Below are 23,663 nucleotides of genomic sequence, written 5' to 3' on the forward strand. Positions count from 1 at the left end.
CAGTTCGTTAACGTTTTCTCGTTGGAATGATAAAATATACAATCTCGAAGCATATCGGGTAATTACACACGGCGAAAAAATTAAAACCAGACGCATTAACGAAACTAATTAATTCGATAATCTGGCCACGATTCTCTGCTTTTCCACCGAAGAGAACCAGATCCGAAGTAATTCCGTGTTGATAGAAATACGATGAAAAATTTGAAGAACGAGTTCGTAAGATCCGAACGAGGGAATACGACGACGACATAAAAATATACTCGTCGCGATCGTTTTCATCGCGTTACGTTCTGAAGTCTACGTGTATTTATAGATTGTCTCGAATTATTCTGATTGATATCGGTATTCGGGTATTATAATCTGAAAATATCTGTCACTTGCGTAACGTGGAGCAACGACTGAACGATGTAATTCGATTTTCACAGCCACCCAGCGATGATAAATTCGCGTATTAATACAATAGAAAAGTTACGGCTCCCCTTAAGAAATTAATTCCCTCGCTGGTGAAAGACTTTAGTTACGACACTTTACATTCGGGAGACCGGCGTGGTATGCAGCCAGCACGTAATGCGCAAGAAAATTGCGAGTCGCTGTCGCTGCTGTTACTCGCAAGAATATGATGTGGTAATCCGCATAGAAGAAAAAGAAAGCGCATTTAGAACATTTACACGAATGTTAAACTGCAGAACGTGGGTGATCGGTGTTTTATATCATAATCGTGCGTGAATGACGTGAATTGGATTCGAATCCGTAGTCGAATAGGTCAATGGTTTCTACGAATGAATGGAAATCGAAGAATTTGCGTTTTATGAAAGGAAAATTGGGGATCAATATATAAAAATACTCTGTGTTTCTGCGATTCAAGATGCAAATACTACGAATAGACTAGGAATAGACTATTCATGGTAGACGTAACATGGCAGTAAATTTGTATTCAAAACACAGGATGCATACGGAATGCATAAAATATCCGCAGTAGAGTACGTCTTATAATTTTTAATAAGTAACGCAAGTTTCTATTTCCTAGTGCTGTTTCCTTAATTGTGAGCATAAAAGGAATACCTAATTTGTGTAGAAATCTATACAATTTAATTATCAATGTATTCGTGTCATAAAATTTCTTTTCGATGTACAGCTACCAATAGTAAGTTACCGTTGGACAGTGCCAATTATGAAATTTGGCAATCATAAACGTTGTTATAGCAGGCTACAGGCCTAAACGAAGTGACTAACGAAGTAAACGTCGACGTTGACACTGACACGCTACTAATGGGACAAAATTTAAAATATGCGATTAAAACGTCTGCAAGATTTAACAGTGCAATCTGACAGTTTCGGTTCATGATTTTCCTTTTCTTTTTTTTTTTCTCGTGCCTCTCATGGGAGAACGACATTTACACTGGAGTTCGTAATTGAAACTCGTAAAGTCGACGCACGGATTTGTCCTGAGGTTCTTTAATCGGGTAACCTTACGTAATATGATCCAATTTAGCACGAGTTCGTTCGTTCGGTTTGTTCGTTCTCCAGTTGTACACAGTGGAGTTAAGCGCACAGAGCAATTCTCTGGTCTCACTATCACCGAGGAAATCGGCTAAGAAATCCGCAACCGCGTAAAAACTAACGTTACCACGCGGCCTGTCAATGTAAATTTAATTCGACTGGCGTTACATCGAGAATCATGATAGGAAAAGCACACGGTTTGACGATTCGTGAAGGTAGTTTTACCAGACATTCGCGAGACAAGTCTCACCGGAAATTGAGAAAATTTTTATGCACATTTTGACATATACGTTGCTTATTATATATACATATATTACTAATACTTATGCGATGAATGGCATCGTATATCAGTTACACAGTAATTATTATTACGTAATATATAAGTTGAAAATCTAAATATTGAGAGAGCTTGTATAATATAGCGATAGCTAGAACTTATCTTCGCTAAACGCATCAAAGGAAATCTTTTACGTCGAGCTTTACAAAAATTACGACTTCGATCGTTTGAAACGCCTCCAACTTCTTCAACGTTCACCCACCGCCCAACAAGATTTCCAGCAGGCAGACGAAATGTTACGAGCCACGCTTATCTGCCGGCAATATCTGCTCGTTATATAAATTGAAATCTTTCCCACAATAGATTCTAGCATCGGAACACGATTCCACGATTACAACACAAACCTGTAATATGGAGCAAACCATAAAGCAAAGAAACGTTTGCCATGGTATACTATTTCTAGCATGATAGCATTAACAGTTGCTCCAAATTCAGATCAATGAACATTTTCCAATTATCATTTGTGATTTCTATGCGAACTTCGGAAAACACAATTTGAACGAATATTCGCTTCTGACGTGTATGCATCATCTTTATTTAATAATGTAATACTTGTGTCATATCAAAATCCTGTTACAGTAGGAATTTATTTATTTGAACACCATTTATCGGAACGAAATTTCAGTTAATACCTAATTGATTGAACTTTTGTCGATTGAATTATTAATCTGAACGTAAATTTCTATTATGGGAACGAGAAATACCATAGTGGGCAAAATTAGTGATCTTCTATCATATCAACTCCAACTGTACGAACTGTTTATCCTTTAACAAGTTCACATAAAAAGAATCTATCATGTATGAAACTAAATATATGATAATGTAGAGATAACAATTCTGTTGCACAAAATAAAAATGCGGGCTTAAATACAAAACTATCGAAAGTTTCCGACCGAAAATGAATATATCGCATTGAAGGTATTTTTCCGTCTAAATTATGTACAAAACACGTTCAGTAGTAAGTTTAATAGGACTATATTTTATAAACCGAAATAAATGTCATAGTTTCACGATTCTTCTTGAACTCCTCTTTTCGGACCTTTTATCTCAGCAATATGTATACGTATATTTAAACACATGCTTACCTATTTGCAAATACTGTACTAACAAACATTATAAATTACAGAGATGTATACAAAAGTATCGTATAAAAATTTCAAACTACCATAGTCCAAGGAAATTACCTACAATAATTTACTAACTGAGAGTAAAACAACGTTCATTATGCACCATATGTGCACTGGAGTGCATATATATTATACTTGCGTATTTGAACGCGAATACCGAGCAACATGTATCCCTGTACAAATGTAGCGTGTTTCCTCAAAGCAACGCCGTTTAAGCATCGCGTCGTGACGAAGCGAGTAATAAATGCGGAATAAGAGCACTTTTCCGTTAATTAAAATGTCGCCTTGCACGGCTTCATTGGCAGCGTGTTTCACGCACCGCGGACATTGTATTTTATTAAACCGTTATGCCTGGTTTCCGGCAAAGGATGGCAACTTGCACGGAGGCTGTTCTTCTTTGGAAGAACGTTGTTCCATGCGCCAGCCACTATGTCTGCCCTCGTCCGATCCCATTTCCTTTCGGCGTAAATCTATTTTTAGACGCACAGCATTTTGAATTCGCACGTCGTTTCTACGTGACCGCTGGATCTCGGAATTTGTCATCTGCACTCTGTGCATGAATGACCGTCTCTGCTCGTGACACATACACGAGTTGGAGTTTGGATAATTGTCAGATTTCCACTAGTTTGAAATTTTCGCTTCGAAAGTGGGCCAACGTGTTTCGGGAGAGTTTCGATCGTTGAGTGTTTGGTTTAATTGTAGAGTATGTTCTGTGACACGGTAGGCTCATAAAAGTATTTGGATATTCATCGTAATATACGACGTAGTCAGTACGTAATTCATGGTACCAAATCAGAGTCAGTGAGATTCTATTAAAATAAGAGGAAAGTCGAAAATCACAAAAATGACTGCGTCGGAGACTTCGTTTTTTCTTTTTTTTTTTGAGAAAATTTATGAAGTGTACGTAAATTCGACCAATTCTCGGCTGGATAAGAACGAACCATTGACACGAGATTCTTGTAGATGCAAAGATAAGTTGAAGACGAATAATACAATTTTGTCGTTTAAGTGCTCGTTTCCAAAGTTCACGTAATCCTTAAAAACTTGTTTCAACTGCTCGAGCGTAATTTATACATTTCCTTGAGCGTGGGCGTTTTAATATTGCTCACCTTCTCGTTTCGATCGAGCCACACACGAAAATTCGCTCACATTTTATCACGAATTTTTTCGTTGGTGTCCTCGTCTCAAGGTCGGGCGATTCGAGTAAATTTAAAAATGGAGAAGTTCGGTCGGAAATGGGAACTCTCAGGTATATAATACGTAGAAAATTACGCGTGTCGATCGAGCATCCAGATAACTCATCGGCCCGAATAAATGTCCAAATGGGATACAAGCGGTGACTTACGCAAGATTTTTGATTGCTCGACGCTCATCCCAGTTACATAAACGGTAAAACGTATCCCTAGCAATTATGAAATGACGATTACATTATATCGTATTTTATAACTATCCTCCTGAGTAACTCGAACATGGAATTCAATATTGTGAAACTAGCGTTACTTAAACTAAATAAAAATTGCGAACAAACGATATTCAGTGTATTAAATCTCATTCTGTTCCGTCGCGGCGCGAGTTCTCTTAATTAAGTGGCGCGCATAATACCTAGCCATAGAAAGAAAGTCATATCGCTTCATTACACAATACGTCGTTGCTCTTACAATTTGCCTTTCAAAGAATTGGATGCATACTAATACAGTATACTCATTAACAGCGTACTTTACCAATAATAAACCTATAACACCGATAGAATTTTTCCGTTACAAAGCTATAATTAGGAACGGTTATTTATTATGAAACCGAATCGACGGAATGATTAATCACGATAGCCGACGTAACCCGTTTTAACTTTAACCTATCACATTACTACAAAAGCGAACGAAAACGCAATTTTCATCGGACTATCGGTACTAGTCAGTCAATAGCGTGCGAGTATCGTGAGATTACACGAATCTTGCAGAAGCAGTTCATCAGGGGGCAATAAATCAATCTCAATTCTCGGGTGTCACCCTTAATCCTCTATACTCGATACCGATTCCGCAAATTCGTTTATTTTCAAACGGGTCAGACATCGGTGAATACACCTAATGAGCCACGTTTAATCTACATCGCACGATTTGTTCAAACATTAAACGGTCGATTACATAAGAGTCGCAGAGCGGCGCGGCCGGTATCAGCACCGTGCGTTGTATAAGAGCGCATGATCGTCGAAGCAAAGGGAGCTCGATTAACGGTAGCTGGCCGTTTTTCGAAGAACTGCAACCGAGTTGCACAAGATTGCGTATTTTCTTGGTCGCTCAACCATGTAGCCGGCGCGTTACGCCAACGATCGATGGTCGATCGACGCGACGATCGGGCGATCAGCTTCTAAAATCGAGCACGGACGGACGGATGATTCGGATCCACAAAATTCGTGGAAGAGCCGCGAGCAACGTGCCTCTAGTCACGGACCTTTACGTAACGCGACGGGCTTCGCTGAAAGCCACGGCCGCTATCGCGTGGCGTTCGCGCGACCAACGTCGAACCTCCTCTGTTTCCTTGGCAAACTTTGATCAAGCGAATCGAACGATCAGATCTAACGGCTGATAACGAGATCCCAATGGAGCGGATGATACTATAACGATACCGTTATCGGTTCCGGGGATCGTGGAACGTCGACCTTGTTATATCTTAACAGTCGACGATAAGGACGACAGGCGAACGTCAAGAAGCTCCGTTAAAATCGACAGGCGTGGCTAGACGTAATGTAGACAGCAAGGATGGAAAATGTCGCGCCGCTGACTAATTCGAACGATCGATCCACAACGGATACCGTTTGAATCCGTGATTAAAGCCGCGCGCGGTGAAAATACTCGCTGTACGTCAGCGGATTCGTTGGCAAATCACCTAGAGATATGCTGCGTGCGTACCAGTCAATCGATCGTGAAAAATTCATATTGTACATCGACATGATCTTTACTATGCTTATTTAGTTGAATTTGTGTCGAGGATTGTTTATATCATTTTTAAATGTTAACTTTAACATTCTACATTCATAACATTCTACATTCATAACATTCTAAATGTCATCACCACTAACAGGGAATATCCCAAATTTCACCTTCGCCGACCAATGACTCGTTCCTTGCTCGTTATTCATCCGTGAACCTTGACCTCTTTATATCATCCTTTATCGATCGCCGATCACCAAGATTACCGATTGCTCTTCAATTTTCTAAAGTTTTATATTACACAGTTTTCTTTCACCTCTCGATTGATATCTTCTCGAACTGTTTTCGATCAAGTATATATAATATCAAGTAAATATAATAAATACAAATCACGTGGAATACAACAACCGATACCACATGTAAGTTGCATTATTCATGCGAGAAGCTTAAGTCTTGCCGATGATTCGATATTATAGCGTTTTTGCAATCTACGTTCCAGATCGAATATCGGATTACTTGTTTAATAAAAATTGTAGAAATATTGTCGGTAGTTTGTAATATGTTTTACTTTATTCATCGAGACGTGCAGTCAAGTTTCTTGTATATTATTTTGATGAGATTGCTGGTTTACTAGCTTATAATTATAGTCCTTAGCTCTTACAGTTCTAGATGGCGAATTGCTAGATAGTTTACCGATGCTAGACTGTTTTACAGGTTTTATATAATAGTACGGCAGGCACTTACTTTCGATATTTTGAGTCTGAAAGGGTATTGAACTAATACGAAAGATGTTTAAATCATCTTTTTCGTTCGATCTGTTATTCGTTTTAATATTGATCAAAAGGAAAGAAATAGCAATAATCTAGGATAACTTCTCGTAATTTTATGTCCAAGCAGATAAATCCATGTAACGTTATCGGCAATCCGTATCGTATCGTAATCCGGCACGTTAAAAGTTAAAAAGTCGGATCAACGAATGCAACGATTAAATCGTGATACACCCAGTATACCTGTGCAATGCGAGCACTATGCGGTTGACTTCCAGCGACCGAACGTAATTCTCCGCGTTCTATTCACAGATAGCAGGAAGCGTTTCTGTCGTGTCGATGTTGTATCGTGTGCCTATCGAAGTTGCGCAAAGTTCAGCGGTCGCGACAATGCAACTTAAGCGCAATCCGTACGACAACCATGAACCCTACATACCTGGAATTTTTGTTTCGACCTTGGTTCCCATGTATGACATATATTTCGACTGTTACGTTCCTCTTGGTCTGTGCCGAAATTTTCTGCCGCGTGCTTCCAATTGCATCGCGTCTCCTCTTAAAACCGCCTAACGTAGAACTCACGCAATCGTTACAAAAAGTTCTGAGAACAGGTCGACGATTCGAAAGATTTATTGTTCTACAAGTTTAGCTATCTTGCAAACTTAAGTTAACAGGCACGATGGAAGATGGAATATCTAGTTAAAGGAAAGAAAATTCAATATTTTATTAGACCGATCAAAATGGCTAATTCGTTATCCTTTGTATAAATTTGATTGATCCGTTGCGGTGCATATTTGTGGATTTAAATGATCTTTTGTGAAAGATATATTTACATATATTTCTCGTTCGTTCCTTTGCTACAAGTATTTTGACACAGGATAATTAAAAGGAAAATATCTTGTCAATTGTCTCGATTCATCGACTGATGTACCTGTGACTGAAATACGATAATAGAAAAAAGAAACTCTAGTAAGAAAACAACGATAGCAGGTACACGCAATCGAATTTCGTGAAATCGGCTACCGAGGCAATCTAAATAGAGGCGAGTAAAAAAGAATGTTCGTAATATCATGGTATCGAGAGTTAACGCTGAAATCAACGTTGCCTAAGGAGACGTAATCGCGCCATTTTCGTAACTGCATTATTACGAAGATAGGTATAGGCACCTATTTGTTGTGCAAGCGGCCGCGAGGTTATTTGTTACGTCGCCGAACCCAGGCGAATAATCGTTCTCTGTGTTGCTTTTCACTCGTACATCTATGCACGTACAAATGATAACGGCAAGAAAAATTTCTTAAACTGGCAGACTGTCGTTTACGTAATGGGCTTCAATGTCCCCAATCATTATGCCAATTCTACGCTAATACATAACGCTGTTATCGATGCTTCTTGTCTCGTTCCATTGCGACGAATATTTCACCCGTTCGGCTATGGATCGTTGTAGAAAAAGCTTATATTTACTTAAACGTGAGATTTTTGCGTCGATTCTTTTGTATATTGTTTGTTATAAGAATTGAGAGACGAGAGAAATTACAGAAATATTGTAGACAGAAATAACGATAGATCGTAAGAACGATTGAAAAAAAAATTAAGAATAATTCATTGTTGGTGATATAAATAAATTGGAAGGCTACTGTGGAAATAATTCCAGGAGAACAGAGATGCAAAGAAGGCAATGTACAATTTTATGTATGAGTCATTCAAAAACCAAACTGATTTATTTTACTTTTCGGAAACTTCTCGATCTTGCTATATATAGTATGATTAGTTTTTAATTCTTTAGAGACCAAACTTCAAGGTTGTCCTCTTTGTGCTTCATATATCAAGTGGGCAACGATTTAAGCAATAAAATATACATATACACTAAAACGAACAAACTGGGTTTTTGTCGAAAATAGAATATTCTTGACAGAATGCCGCGTAAATGTATACCCTTGTTTTAAACGTTACTAAACTTTTTCATTGATACATCCGGTAATTAAACCTTTTCTCTTATTAAAACAATTCCTCATATCTCGGAAGTCACGTTCGAACATGAAACGTGCAATTACACGTTACATCCTGCGCACCTTTTTCCCCGCGAGAATGAGCCAACTTTCCGAAACCTTTTTCCAAACGGAAGGAAAACTTGGAGCTACGCTTGGAGTTCACACGAGTGGAAAGAGACGGTACGCGTAACCGAGAATCGCGATCGTTCTCCAAATCGAGCGTCGGTGAAGAAAGTAGGGAAAGAAGTGAGAAGAAGCGAAGATCAAAGCGTTCGAGCGTCCTCTTGCTGAAATCACGGTGATCTAAGTTTATTTCTTCACTTTTGGAAAACACGTTGCGTAACGGTGGTGTTACGTAACGCTCACAATACGATGTATGGCATTACATAAATAATGCGTCTAGCCTACGAAACCAACGTGTACAAGCAGTCAGCGAACGTTCAATGAAAGGGATCCAGAGTAGTATCTTTCTCAGGCATTTCCATGGAAAATCATAAAATGACAGCGTTGGCAGCGAAAGTCGAAAAAGTGGGCGCCAGTTTCGTAACGCCATTCAACGTGAATACTCTTATTGTTGCAAGCGGCCGGTGACACATTCTACTGTACTAGTCAGACACCAAATCGCGATATCGTACATATATGTGCGAATCGAACAGGTCGGTATCGATAATTTTCTCGTGGGCAATAGGCAGGTCAGACCGCCGCAAAGAAGAAGATTGGAAAAAGAGGATGATAAAGAGGCAAGGAAATGAGGGAAAATATCGAGTTCTTGACAAGAGAACAAATAACAGATTACGAAGGAGATAGTCTAGAGATTATTTAAATTAGTCGGATTTAATTATCGTGACTTTCACGAAAGAAGCGGTTCGTTACTTTGGCATCGGTATAATAGATGGAATGATATAAACATCAGTCTTGGTAAAAGAAATAAAAAAAAAAAAAAAAAAGAAAAAAGGAGAACGACAGAAATTAAAGGAAACATCTTGAAAATTCTTTTCCTTTGTCGAGGTCGTTTTCATTACTTTTCTTTTATTATTACGAGACGGAACGAGAGATTGTATATACTCTATACGAAAGAAACATACACATACTGATACAATAAATACACTGGTTATAAGTAGTAAGACACGTATCTACGCGTTACATTATTGGAAAGCTAACAAATCTTACTTTATTTAGATTCTACATCATCAAGCACATATGATGCGAATTTAACGATAAATTCATAGTAAAATAACTAGAAGGTAGAATCAGTGAAAGGTATTTAATTTATAGTAAATATCAGTAGGTTTCGTAGTATATATGACCGATATCGTGTGTATGCAGAATCAGAAATAGAAAACAAACGTAAATAGTATTATATCCGTGAAACCGATAAGTGTAGTAAAAGTTTTCTCAGAAAACACGAAACAACTACAATGTTGAACTGATAGAATGACGAAAACGAAAGATAGCAAATGTCTTGACAAATAAGCCTCGATAAGCATAATTAATATTTAAACATTGAAATCAATATTTACGATGCAATTGTAATTAATGTAACCCTTACACTTACATAGTGAACGACGCGGCTTCTTTTTATCTATTCTAAGAGGCATAGTCTGCCAGATACCGTACACGTGAACAAAATTTCGAATCGATCATGTTACGCAACCGATTCCTTTGAATATTACTTGTTTCTGTTATATACTTCATCGGTTCTTTTCATCGGTAAAATTATTACAATTATCGAAACAATTTCTATTTGTCGCAATCATTATTGCTTGCATTAAAGAAAAAGTTTATTGCAATTGCTATGCAGAGTGTTAGATTTTAGGGTTTTAATCGAAGATTTTCATTGAGATTTATTTTAATTCGAAACTTAAAACAATTCCTACGTTCAATAAATCGATTACAAATGGAAAATTATGAACGTAAGGAATGCAATTAAAATTATAATCTCAAGGACTACTACTATTTTCTACGTTTACACTTCGGCGACTATAGCAAATAAATGTTGTTCTATTAAATCTAAAACTTGATGGCATAAATAGCTATACGTTTATACGTGAATACTAATTCACCCTTCTATCGCAAAAAATACGAAAGACAAATAGCTAACGATGACTACTAGACAAACAGCAATCTAAACCACCGGCGTAGAGTCAGACTAATCCCAGGAACGTTTACTCATTCGGTTTCATCATTCTCCCGTTCACTCCCCCAGCACAGCAGTGCCTCTTACGTAAAAACCAAACTGTCTGATCTGCGTTTCTCTTATTCTCCTGCTACAGTTCAATTCGCCACTTTTGTACGGAATACAAAATTCGAACGTTCCCCTTTTCGCTTCCCTCACGGTTATCCAAGTCGAAGACGACGCCACGGTGGTAGAAGACGATGGAATGCGAATTGAGCAGAAAACGACGACAACGACGCAGAAAGAAAACGAAGAGAAAAAACAGAGGGTTCCGTTTAACACAATCTCCGGTTACATAAACCGTGGTCGGATTCTCGGGCCACAGGCTCGAACTGGCGGGCGGCGACTTCTCTAGACAGCCATACATCGGCCTATCGTGTTCTTAGCGCTAGTTACATGTAAGTAAAGTACATACGTGGCTCACTCACGTGCGTAAGGCGCACGCGTGCGGCTAAGTCGTATTATGTAAAGTTCAGCGGAGTCTTGAGAGCACAAGCGAGCACGTGGTCGCGGTAGCGGGCCGGCGATCGGCGTGCGACGCTAGCACGTGTTTAACCCGGAGGAAGTGCGAATTTTGTAACGTTTCTAACGGCGGCCCGCGGAATTCGAGGTATCCGTTTGTCAGCGAGCTTCAGCTCCAGCTCCAGAGACGAGACACCGGCTGCTGATTATAATCGACGACGCCGTTTCACGGTCAGTTGATTTTATGCTCGATCTGTCGTCGATCATTACGATTCGCATGAATTAATATCAGTAACGCGAGAATTTTTATAGACGCGCTAGGATCCATGGTCTCGAAAATTACAATGTAATTCGTTCGTTGCTGTTTCTTCCTTCCTTCCTTCGTTCCTTCTCTTCTGTAAGAAATAATCGAAGATAAACCTGTTGTTAGTGAGCTGTCGATCGAGTCATTCTTTAACTAGGAACTTCCGTAATTATAGAATTAAAAGATGATAAAGACAAATAAATTCCACTTAGGTCGATTTATGTTTAAAGCATTTAAAGTTCGAGTAACGAGTTATCTCGCCTCCTCTGAGCAACAAGACGAAAAATTTCATTTCTCTTCAAAACTACAAGCTCGTAACTAAGTAAACTATCTGTCAATGGGTCAAAATAATCTGATTGGTCTAACATTAAATAAGAAGTTTGTGTCGTGTGCTAGTACCATTGGTTGCGAATAGATTGACTGTGAAGGAATTTATATATAATTATGAAAACATTTCCGAACAGAGATACGATAAAGTACGCTTTGTAGAGCATAACGTGGTTCACGTTCCGATATAAGCGAATCTGTGTAAACAGTAATCTGCCTATTATATAATGACGAATCAATTAATACTGATAATTATGCCAGTACCGAGTCGCGATATTTACGATATGAATCCGCGTTTTAACAACGATATCGAGAAAATTTCAAATGATCGAATATAATAAATATCGAGTATTCGATTAATATAGCGAGAAATCGATGCACGGTAATAAAGTTTCTCGATCGCATGTATAATCGCTTCATTAATATTAAAAATTGTAATTTCGCTATACATAGAAGCAAGGCAAACGATGCGATGCAGAATAGAGTACGAGTCGACAAAAACTGATACTCTTACGTAAGAGAGTATTCGCGAAATCATTATTCACGCGTGTTTCTACAGTAATTATTTGGCTGCGTGATAATTCGTCCCGTAAATGTCGGCGAAAGGTTTCGAACATAATCTAATACATAAAATCTACGATCTTCTCGAATTACTTGAATCTTGTATCGCATTTAAACGTCTCATGCTTGTCACTGTCTATGGAAGCAATAAAACTTTGTTAGAGTCACAGAATTTCGTTTTTCTTGGTATTCATGCATTTGCTCATTTATTTAGATCTTGATTGTGCAATAATGCGTTGCACTATGCATCGTGGTACATATTATTTTTCTGACATTTATTCTTCTTAAAGTATAAAGCTTTGGTAGGTGTTTTTGTAACTGCATAAGGTCGTAGGAAAAAAAAGTTCTCCCAGAAGTCTTTTTATAATTCTGATTACTCTATTTTTATCGTTCATTTCAGGATTATATAGCATTCTCAGAGATTGATATAGCGTAACTCGGAATTCTAGAGACGCATAAGATCCTACGCAAATATCATCCAAGCGCAATTTATAATTAGACAAGCCGGCTGTTTCGTAAACAGACTCGCATCCTTGATAATTAATTACTTGGCGAGCGAAAGTTACACGTGCTTTTGGCCTCGAACCCCACAGTTTTTCTACTTTTTTTGAATTCGAGTCAATCGTGATTCAACACAACTTTCTGCACTGTATCGAATACTGGTAGTATTCGCCTTAGTGGCGATCCTTCTGGTTACTCAGATCACTGTTTTCTATTCACGTTACTTTTATCGATCGTAAGACGAAGAATGTTAAAAAATTGTCCGAACGTATCGGGAACTTCGACGAGCTAAGCTTCGCGAAACGTCTACGTAACTATTGTTACGTCACGGCATCGAACTGCGTTAATTTTCACAGGAAACAATCTGTTCTTAGAACGATTCAATCATGCTTCGTGTCACGTATCCTCACTATTTATCGATTTTCGTAGTATCCAAATGCTGTCTTTTATCGAATAAATAATATTTAAAACGAGAACATTTACATACGTCGCAGATAAGCAACGTTTATCACGGTTGTAATCAGTTCGAGTAGACAATTCGTTCGTATTGTCCTATACGTTCACTGTTTGAAGCTTCTGTCGTTTCCCTATTCTACAATTTTATCCTTTTATACTTTCATTTTATTACCATACGACTATTTTACTATTTTACTATTATTTACTACCGTTTCCTATCGACTGATTCACGTTTTCGTCTTCGTATTCCCCGTTACGTCTTCCTTTTTTTACCTACACTCGCTCCTCTACCCACTCTTCTACTTCTGCTATTCATCATTTTATCTGAGCACGCGATTTCATCCCTACTCGCAACTTTCGTTCCACGCTTCTGCCACTTGGTTGTAAACACGATGAATCGTAAAAAGTTGTATGTAAAAATTAATTAAAAATTGAAATTAATTTCGCCATGGAAAAATTACGCATTCATTGAAGTCTCGTGGCCGAAGCACCGACGTAACAACGGACGGATATTGATCAAGACTACGCGCAAACTTTTGACTCGATCTATGGCGACGCAATTATGTAAGGTGCGAATTCTATCTGAAATATATTACATAAGCTGCGCGTTGATTCTACGAGCTGTGGTGCGCACCAGCGATCGGTGCTCCCAGTGAAACGAATTGTTTATCACGCCGAGAATAAAACTTCTCGCCGCACCACACCGTTGACTCGGCCCGACCGCCACTGAAAGCTCTCTGCGTACTCCTCGTGCGACAACGACGCTCGATCCCGTGCTGCTCTGTTAATTCACGCTCATTCATTACATAAAGGCTTGTCGGTGTTTACCGCTTTTATTTTTAAGCGTCGACGTGAGACTCGATCGACGATCCCCTCCCCCTGGTGTGGATCGGTACGGCGACGTTGAGCCGTTCGCGCTTTTCCTCGTGCACGCTCGAGGAAACGCTACGTCACGCGATGATAAACAGCGTTATGTAGTCGTTGAACTTGCCGCGTCATTAGGATTTCCCGGCGTAGAATCCACTGCTTGCGACTTTAATAATTAGACTGCGCACTTTTATGCGAACTCGTGTTTCTATGAACCTAATTACATAAGTGGAACTTAAATAGAAATTTATTCGATCCATCGAATACCGTAAGAAGCTTTGTATATTCTTGCGTATCATGTGTATTTTTCCATTTAAAATTTCTTATAAATGTATAAAAAACAGCCTCGCAAACAGATTCTTCAAAATTCGATAAAATATTCGAAGTGGAGCACTCGTTATAATTTTTAGTAAGTAAAATTATCTAGCTTCTATCTCTTTAATTCTCTTTGTAAGAAATCCGCGATCTAATAGGACTTCGATCTTCCACGAGTCCACGCGAATAGAAACATAGATTTCATGCTGACGGACTAATTCTGTATCGCGACAAATATCGAAATAATTCATTATCAACGCGAATTATATAAAACCGATGAAATAAGACACAATAATGATATTCAGCAATCGCGTAATTATTATACATACGTATATTTAAATGAGTGGAAAGATACGCTTAAAATACATCACCTTCGAGTTCAATAAACCGATACCAAAATTTGCCATAACTATGAAAATATTTTAGCACATTGAATATGTTCGTTCTTGAAGAACCATACGTAGAACCATAGCGAGCCTGATGCTAATTTTTAAAAACTTCGATCAGTTCGCTAACAGTCCAGAAATTGTGGAATTTTTTCAATCATACGCCCCTAGGATACTCGTCAGAAGGAGAGAACTTCTTCATATCGCTTCATACCGATTTATTTTAAATAATTTCGACTTTATCCGTAACCTTTTTTAAAGCGTATTAACTGACAGTTCGTGTATCTAGATATAAAAAGGTTGATGACCGTTAAATAAATAAGTAAATAAATATATCTGGCCAGCAGTTACGTTACAACGGATGGCTTTCCATGGTTGATCTAATAAGGCCTCCTCATGATAGATCGGTCGACGGAGGAGACTTTATGTAACAGTTCCAAACATAGCCGTCCAGCGAGGCGGTTCTAGCCACATTTTTGCCAAGTGTCGCAACTTCGTCTCTCCAAAAGTCGGTCCGCTGGACGGACATTCTCTCATCCGCTGCGAAACGTCCACGAATCTGGTTAACCGACGCGTCTATTCCATAAATCGTGAGCGAATCGACGTGTGTAAGTACGCCACGAGTAAGGCACAATTGCGAAATTCTCGATGAGGTCGTGGAACGATGCCGAGAGTTTCACGGCATGATTACGTCAGACGGGTGGTCGATTGGTCGCTTAGCTAAGGAAAAAAGTATGGAAATGCTCGTTCGTAGCAGCCGCCGCTAATTAAACAAATATTGATACCGCGATCGATGCCCGTTATTTCTGCACGTTCGTGAGTGGAACTGGAGAGAAAGGAGATGAAACGAACGAGTCGGTGCATTATGACTAAGTATAGAGAAAGGAAGAGGGAGAGAGAAATTAACTGGTATAGCGGTTAGACTATTTTAGCGAGAAAAATAAATTAGAGGCTTTGAAGAGAGGCCGAGCTCCTTCGTGATCCATTTTTTCTTCTTCTGCGAGATTTTCCTATTATCGTAATTACTTCCATTTCGAAAAAATTCAATCTCTCGACCCGCTGATCCTTCGTCGGTTTATTAATGAAAATAATTAAATCCTTCATAGTAAAAACAACTTAGATTGCGAATAGATATACGATGTGTTCCTTATGAGATACGTAATCAATGATTAAAATCATTAAAAAAAGCATCAATAGCGAATACATTTCGCTTATACTTTGTATCATTTTTTAAACAATGTAATTTACTTCTGCCTTCTTTGGCGGAAAACTTTTCGATGATTTTGTAATTGAGAATGATTGCTAAATTAATCGTGAGTGGTAGGTAAACATCCGGCAATAATATAAATTGCGATTTTGTCCACGCAAGCTTTTCTCAGGTACATAATAACAAACCGTGTTTTGATAACGTTTCTCGGTATAAGATTAATTCAATCAGAAAAACACATAAAACGTGTGAAACGACGCAAAGGTATCTTCCGAAAAATAAGTTTCCTCGTTCAATAATGGAAACGTACATATCTCCGTTTGATGTTGCAACGTGCAACCAGATATCGCAATCTCAATAATTACAACTATTTTTACACTAAAATCCCTAACATCAACATAGGTATACGTACGTGCAATGTTTCTCAAATGTTCCAAAATATCTCTGCATAGATCAAAGAATGAATAACCAACGATGATCGCGTCTATTACGTATAAAGATAAGAGCTTGATTGAAATATGAAAATTCGCGGGTCGCAGTGATTAGTTAAACAAAAGTGATCATCTAGGAAAGTCTCGTCGTCGATTTTTCCAAATTGAGTGCTTCTTTCCAAAAGAAAGCGACCTCGTTGCATTTTTACGAAGTTTATTGTTATTCTTATGAGAGGATCGTGGTTCGCGAAAGCGAACAGACAGCGGAGATAGCATGACGTAATCATAGATTCTCGAGTCGCGTGGCTACGTTCAGACACGAGCTAGTAGGATTTCTGGCAGCGACGTTCGCAAGGCGCATAATAAAATTCGTCGTCCTTCCAGAATACCGGCAAAAGAAACGGTCATACGATGGCCCCGTTACATGTGTGCGGGTGTGTGTCGTGCGTAAACGACAATTTACGTAACGCCAAGATACGCCGTATTTCGATGATTAACAATTTGTTTTGCGATCGGCAAAGGTGACTCTTTGTACGACACAAATATCTTACGTAAGTCAGCAGACAAATGCGTATATGCAAGTGGAGATTAAGTATTCCGTTTTTCGAGTTTCTGCGTCGCTGACTGGTCGGCACCCGATCGAACCAGAACATATGGAAAGATGGCAATGATCCGCGAGTGGTTTATGAATCAACATAGATCTCTTTGGTCGTTGAATCTTTATGGAGAACAGAATGGAGAAGCGAATGGGGATATTAATTAGAAATGTTCTACTGCAAGGAAATTGACCTATGCCCGACCATATACATATTTATAAGCGATCTTGATGCGTATAGATTTATGTAAATTCTTGTCTAAATCATTTCTACTGTGTTTATCAGTTACATCCGGTCACGAAGTTTGTCGGAGTTCTTCGGTATATATTTCAATCGATTCTACTTCCGATTTTAAATTGCTCTTTATAGAAGTAATTCATACAATCTGTCCCAAAACGGTGAGTACAAGAAATGGGAAGAAGAATCAATATTGACCAAAATTGTCCAGTCTTCGATATAGAAATATAATATAAATATATATCTAATAGTAAAATATAACAGATATCTTCCATAATAAAAAGGTACAATTTTATTTTGCAAAAGATCTTTATTCTTTAGCGGTGAATCTTTATTCTACTTCGATTGATATTTTTCACTATATGTGGCTAATGATATATGACAGAAAGGAGGGATAAAATAGTTAAACGACAAGAGTACTTAATTAATATTAAAAATTAAGTAAGCACTGATCATAATATACACGATTACAATGCGATCGATTTCACTTTGATCGTCGTTAATCTGCGGACGCGACGAAAGCAGCCAATGACGCATCCGCACGTCGGCGAAAAATGGCGTGACGCGAGAAAATAGAGCTAATTAAGGTTACCAAGCCACGGTTGTGAATTTTTTTTACGACAGAAAATTGAGGGTTTGTCTATTGCGGTGTGTTCGTGTCGCAGTGTTTACGACCGTAGGAAAAGTGGGTAACGTAGGAGACCGGGATTCATTAAGCGCAATTGCGCTGCTGAATTACAAACAGAGGTAGAAGGTTAGGGCTCATCTCGTTGAAACTACACTTTTTACGAGCTAACAAAGAAGGCACTCGTATAATTCACTTTAACCCAAGTCCGTGCCCGTCCAATTTATCGAAAAGTTTCATAAAAATTGTATATTTTCATCTATTTTTAGATGAAAGATTGACGTTTATCCAATCTTTAGCGGAATGAAGATTAATGTGATTGGATAACAACGGTAAATATCGTGGTCTTCGTGTTTTTCGTTTGCAGACGGATTAAAAGGTGTGAAAAGTTGCGATAAATCGTTGAACCACACTTCGAAATTGGAAAGTTTGTAGAGCAATCGAGTTGTTGTGTCTTCGTGCAGATAACAATCATCGGCCAACGCCTTATTCGTCCTTCGAAACAATTTTCTCGACGATCCCTATTAATGCACTCTGACTATCCTCCCTTAAATCGCTTGAAATCCGATGGCTTTCGCGCAGACGATCGAATCTCGCGGTGATTTCCATAAATGTGACGCGACAGTTTGTCGTTCGCATTAGACGATTATCGATATTTATTTGCCAGCATATCCCGGCTATTAACGCCATTTTCTGCTACAAACTGGCGCAGACAACGTTAAATAACTTTAAACAAACACGACAGATGTTACGCTTGTAAACATTCTGAACTTGAAATTTATTTGTCGAATTTCATTTGAGACTACTAAACCTCTTATTGTTGTCCAAGAAATTTATTAGCGCTAATAATTTTTAACTTGCGATTTATAAAATTTGGCTCGCAATATTAGCCAGATCGTAAAAGAAGGCTGCAGATTGAACAAGAAAGATTAAATAATAAAAGATTCGATAAAATTCAGCATGACCGGCAATAGTTGACAACGAATGCGACAAAACGAGCGTAACTTCGCTTCCCGGTCGAGAGGAAAATGCTAAATAAATGAAACAAACTAGTCGCTCGTGCGGAAAACGATAATAATCGGAAAATGAATTGTTATGTTTCTCGCGGATCGTATAACGGCAATGTGTGGAAATTAATGAAGAAATAACTCAATCAATAAATGAGCAGGAGTTCAGGTTTTATCGTTACAAGAGGCAAATTTATGCATTCTATTAGGATTCTCCATAGATAGTCTCATAATCCTGTCGCGGTGAGAATTTTAATGTCTGCTTGATGCGCTTTTTATAAGTCGAAGTGACCTTCGTTACTTTCAAGACATTAACTCGTTGTTTGCCATATCAGTGACAAATAGCTGACATAAAATCGATTTTAGCTTACCCCATAATTAAGAACATTAACTATACATGGCTAATACATTGATTATACATAAGCGCATCTCGGTACAATGATAAGTATAATAATTAGCTGCAGCTCGAAATTACGCCGTTCTTCCCCAGCACGTACCTTCGCTAGCGCCAGACGCCTTATAACGAAATATTTTCCTACATTTTTCAATCACTTTTCATCTATATCTGTTATACGTCGATAACACAATTACGAATGTGATGTTTAAAAAATAGACCTGCATAATAGATATACTCAATTCTACATATATCATGATCAGACGAATGGTATCGAGATCATCATTATAGCGGATATAAAAGAACACAGCGCGTATTAACATTTTCATTGTGAAAGTAAATTTACATTACGTTTTATTATTATTGTATTATTAAATCGTACAATTATTTAATCGTGAATGCGTAAATAAAGAAAGAGGGTAAGATAAAGAGAGTGTACGATCTTTTCATCCATTGTACGATATGTACATATTACGCACGTAGCTTCTGGCTCGTAGAACACGCGTGCGGACCGGCAGTCTTGAATGCATCGGTTGCATCGCGCAAACGTGGCCACGAGCGCGCGAAAGAGCGAGAGAAAGAGAAAGAAAGCGAGCAATGCGTTTATAGCGCGTCTGCGTAGTCAGCGGTCGGTTGGCCGGTGCACACCGACTCACGCACGATACACACCGAGGAGAGCAGCGCACGCAGGTCTGCTCTCGGTGCTGGGTAAAACGGAATACCACGACGTAGACCAAGTAACGTTACTGCTCATGCTCAGTAAGATTCCTAGAGCCCGGAGAGTCGAGGCTCGCCCGTGGAATAATTGATCCAATCGAAACTCGCCTCGCTCCCGCCACGTTTTGTGCACTGACGCGAAGCTCTTTATGTAAGCTCGCCGCGGTCGCGCATCCCGCTGCTTCGTTCACGATTTTACCGCGGCGACAAACTTCCCGTGTGTTCGTGCCGCCGTTCGTAACTTCACAATAGACAGACCCTTCGACGAATCCATTTCGCGGAACGAAAGCCTTGGACGATCCAGAGGAAGATAACCGACGACCAACAACAAGTGTCCTGGTTAAACAGTCCACCACCCTTGCGTCTCTTCGGCCTTGCCACGAGCCACAACCTGTTTTAGCGTACGATCCGCGTAGAAGGTTACGTGTCGCGTTCGCTCGTTCGTTTATCGAAGAAGCTTTATGCCTCGGCGGTATTCGGGTTCGTTGAAGCGCGGGTAGCTAAGGGGACAGGACGCGCGGTCAGGCAACGCCGCTCGATACGCTCGAGTACCACGAAGACGCGCTTCGGAGGAGCCTGTTGATACTCCGAGACTATGTCGACCGCGAGATGAACGAAACTTTGACGATATATTACAATAAGGACTGTATAAAGAAGGTTGTACAGTCACTGCCTCGGTGATGATTGCTCAAAGGATATCCACCCTCGCAAGTGTGAAAATATTCACCCTGAGATAGAGGATAACGAATTTCATTCAGGAATAACGAATTCGTTCAAACTGCAATTTCTCGAACATGAGTGTGACATTTGATCGATCAGAAGAGCAGTTTAAAAAGACAGCAGCATCCTGATAAGGTTAAGAAGAGACCAGGCGTTAAGCCGAACGAATCAAGGGGGATCTTAGTGGCGGCAGGATGATGCCTGAGATTCGTAGTGGGGGTGTGGCTCGACACCGACGCGAACGCCTACGTAGAACGTAGACCCGTGATATAGCACGATTCGTGCTATCACGAAACAGTTGGTGAGGTAGAGGCAGTGAAGAGTCGAAGGTGTATGTACCGCCGTGCGGCGCTGTCGTCGCCGCCGCTTGGCTTGCCACCACGGCTGCACCGACGCGACGCCGCCACCACCGCTGCCGGCCACCCCTCGCCTGCTGCTTGCCCGGTTGGTTTACGTTTCTGACAGTGGCCCGAGCGAGCGGTGACAGCCGAGCCAGCAGTCCTCAGTGCGCCGTCGTGCTGTGCATAGCACCGTTTCTGCGTTCTGTGCGCCGTAAATTCTCTTACCGCGTGGTCGGCCAGCTGTCAAACGTGCGACCGACGACCGACTTATCAAACGGACGAGGCGTCGATGCGGCTACCGATAAACACGCAAATTGATCCGATAATTCTCCGCGTCAAGTGTTTTCGTTGCATCGGGACGTGTTTTTCGGTCGACCGATCGATACGATCGTTGTCTTTTTTTTTAAGCAAGAGATTAAACAAAAGCGAAATAAACGAGAAAGATCGTACGATCTTTCAAAGTGGATGGATAAAGTAAAATGCGCATCGTTCTGAGAATTTTCTTCTCCAAGTTATCGACCAGCGGATCGTGCCGGGCAGTTTACCCCGCGATCGACGTGTGTACGTAATCGTCCGGACACGCGCGTCGTTTCTCCGAAAACAACAAAACCGACCTCGAGCAGAGGAGGGTTTTTTCCAATAATCTGTCGCGTTTCGTATATCACCACGAATATGACCGAGTTGGCAAAGGAAGCTTTCGCCTCGCGCAACTATCCTCTCGCTGTAGAAATGTACGAGCGTAGCTTGAAGCAGCAGGCGCCGAGTTTCGAAGTGCTCGTAGGCTACGGGGATTCCTTGGCCAAGTGTGGTCGAATCAGAGAATCCATCGGTGTTTACTCGAGATGTTTGTCAGAGGGTTCCGTGCTACCGGAGAGATTAAAACATCTGGCGAACGCTTTGCTGGACGAATTGTCTGGAACCGCGATCACGGCCACGGGTTTCAGAAAAAAGATAGAGACGTCGTTCGCGTGTCCCCTTTGCGAGGGAATCTTGTGTCAACCAGTGACCACGAACTGCGGCCATACGTACTGCAAGAATTGCGTAGAACCGGGCAAGAGCTGTCGCGTGTGCGGGCAAAAGATTGTCGCTGTGAGTGAGACGAATGTGCTGGTGCAGAGACTGGTGGAAAAGTGGTGGCCACACGAGGCAGAAGCCAGCAGGGCGAGACACGAGGGTGACATTTTGATGAAGGAGGGACACCTGGGTCAAGCCCTCGAGAGGTACAACCTCGCAGTCCATCTTGGTGAGTATTTCTTTCAGAATTTCTTGCGTCTCCAATCTCGTCTCTCTCTATATGAAGTAGCTCTTTCGTTATTTTTTATATCGTTATTCGTGTCTCTTTTCGAGAAATTAATTTTGGGGTGACAAAGCATCTGTATATATGTATAGGTAAATAGTGCACATTTGTATCATTAATAATAATATACTTGGATAGATCCAAGTTACAATTTTTTATTTTCTGTACAAGAACAATTTTGAAATTCAGCACACTGTCAACAAATTCTATACATGCAATATTTTATTTTTATTTGAAGATTAAACGTGCGTCTCTGTAATCTTCTTAGATATTACAAAAATATTTATAATTTTTCATTATGCCGTCGTCCTTTTATCAATAGTTCATACAGATTTATCATTTATTTTTAAATGGTTTAAAATTGGGATTGATAAAAGGTAGCCTTCCCAACTATCTACATCAAAATACTTGTTTAATCGCTGTTGATTAGCTGTTCCGAAAATAAACAGATTCGTATTTACCGAGTTCTTAATTTATAGCGATCAAGTGACAATTTTGTGGATTATTTTTATCTCGATGTAAAGAACGATTTTTCTGCATTAGTATACAGAAAATGGCACGTACACCGAATAAGTTAGAAGAGACGTTTCGATTTAGCCGCGCGATGTAACTGTGATTGTCCTTTGTCTCCCTTTTTATGCAATCAGTCGCAGAGACACGCGATTTGCGTACAAGAAAAGTTTACTCGTGCTACTAAATTCTCACCAGGGATTACAAAGTAGTTACATAAAGATCATTACGAAACAGCGAATCCGGATAGCGTTACGAACCGCAGAAGATCGAATTAATTTGCATGTTCCGATTTCAAAGATAGCACGATACGCAAAGATAAAATCACGATCGTTTTAAACGGATTGACTTGAAAGAAAGAGAAGAAAATGATACGGTTCGGTCGGATGCTTTTTAAACTTGACAAAACGTAGCTGGTATTTCATGAATGGTATTTCGTTCGCACATGCGAATATTTACTACGTGCTCAATCTGTGGATAACGTTGGTCGTGTTATTCGCTCATCATAGAAAGTTTTTTTATGACAGAAACGCGTTCCACGTTTTTACAAATAACGCCGTAAATCATATGCACTCGGACGATC

The 23,663-nt window shown here is 39.7% G+C and overlaps 1 protein-coding gene across 1 annotated transcript in view; it reads left to right on the forward strand.

Annotated features, from left to right (window-relative positions):
* The first annotated feature begins 21,234 nt into the window (after positions 1-21,234).
* The window catches only part of LOC122568553 (LON peptidase N-terminal domain and RING finger protein 1), a 62,259-nt gene continuing 59,830 nt past the window's right edge, over positions 21,235-23,663 (forward strand). Inside the window, exon 1 of the mRNA XM_043728427.1 lies at positions 21,235-22,516. Coding sequence (XP_043584362.1) covers positions 21,946-22,516 — 571 coding nt within the window. The 5' untranslated portion in view covers positions 21,235-21,945. The remainder of the gene's footprint in view (positions 22,517-23,663) is intronic.

The sequence above is a fragment of the Bombus pyrosoma genome, linkage group LG6 (assembly GCF_014825855.1).
Source record: "Bombus pyrosoma isolate SC7728 linkage group LG6, ASM1482585v1, whole genome shotgun sequence".
Taxonomy (NCBI): domain Eukaryota; kingdom Metazoa; phylum Arthropoda; class Insecta; order Hymenoptera; family Apidae; genus Bombus; species Bombus pyrosoma.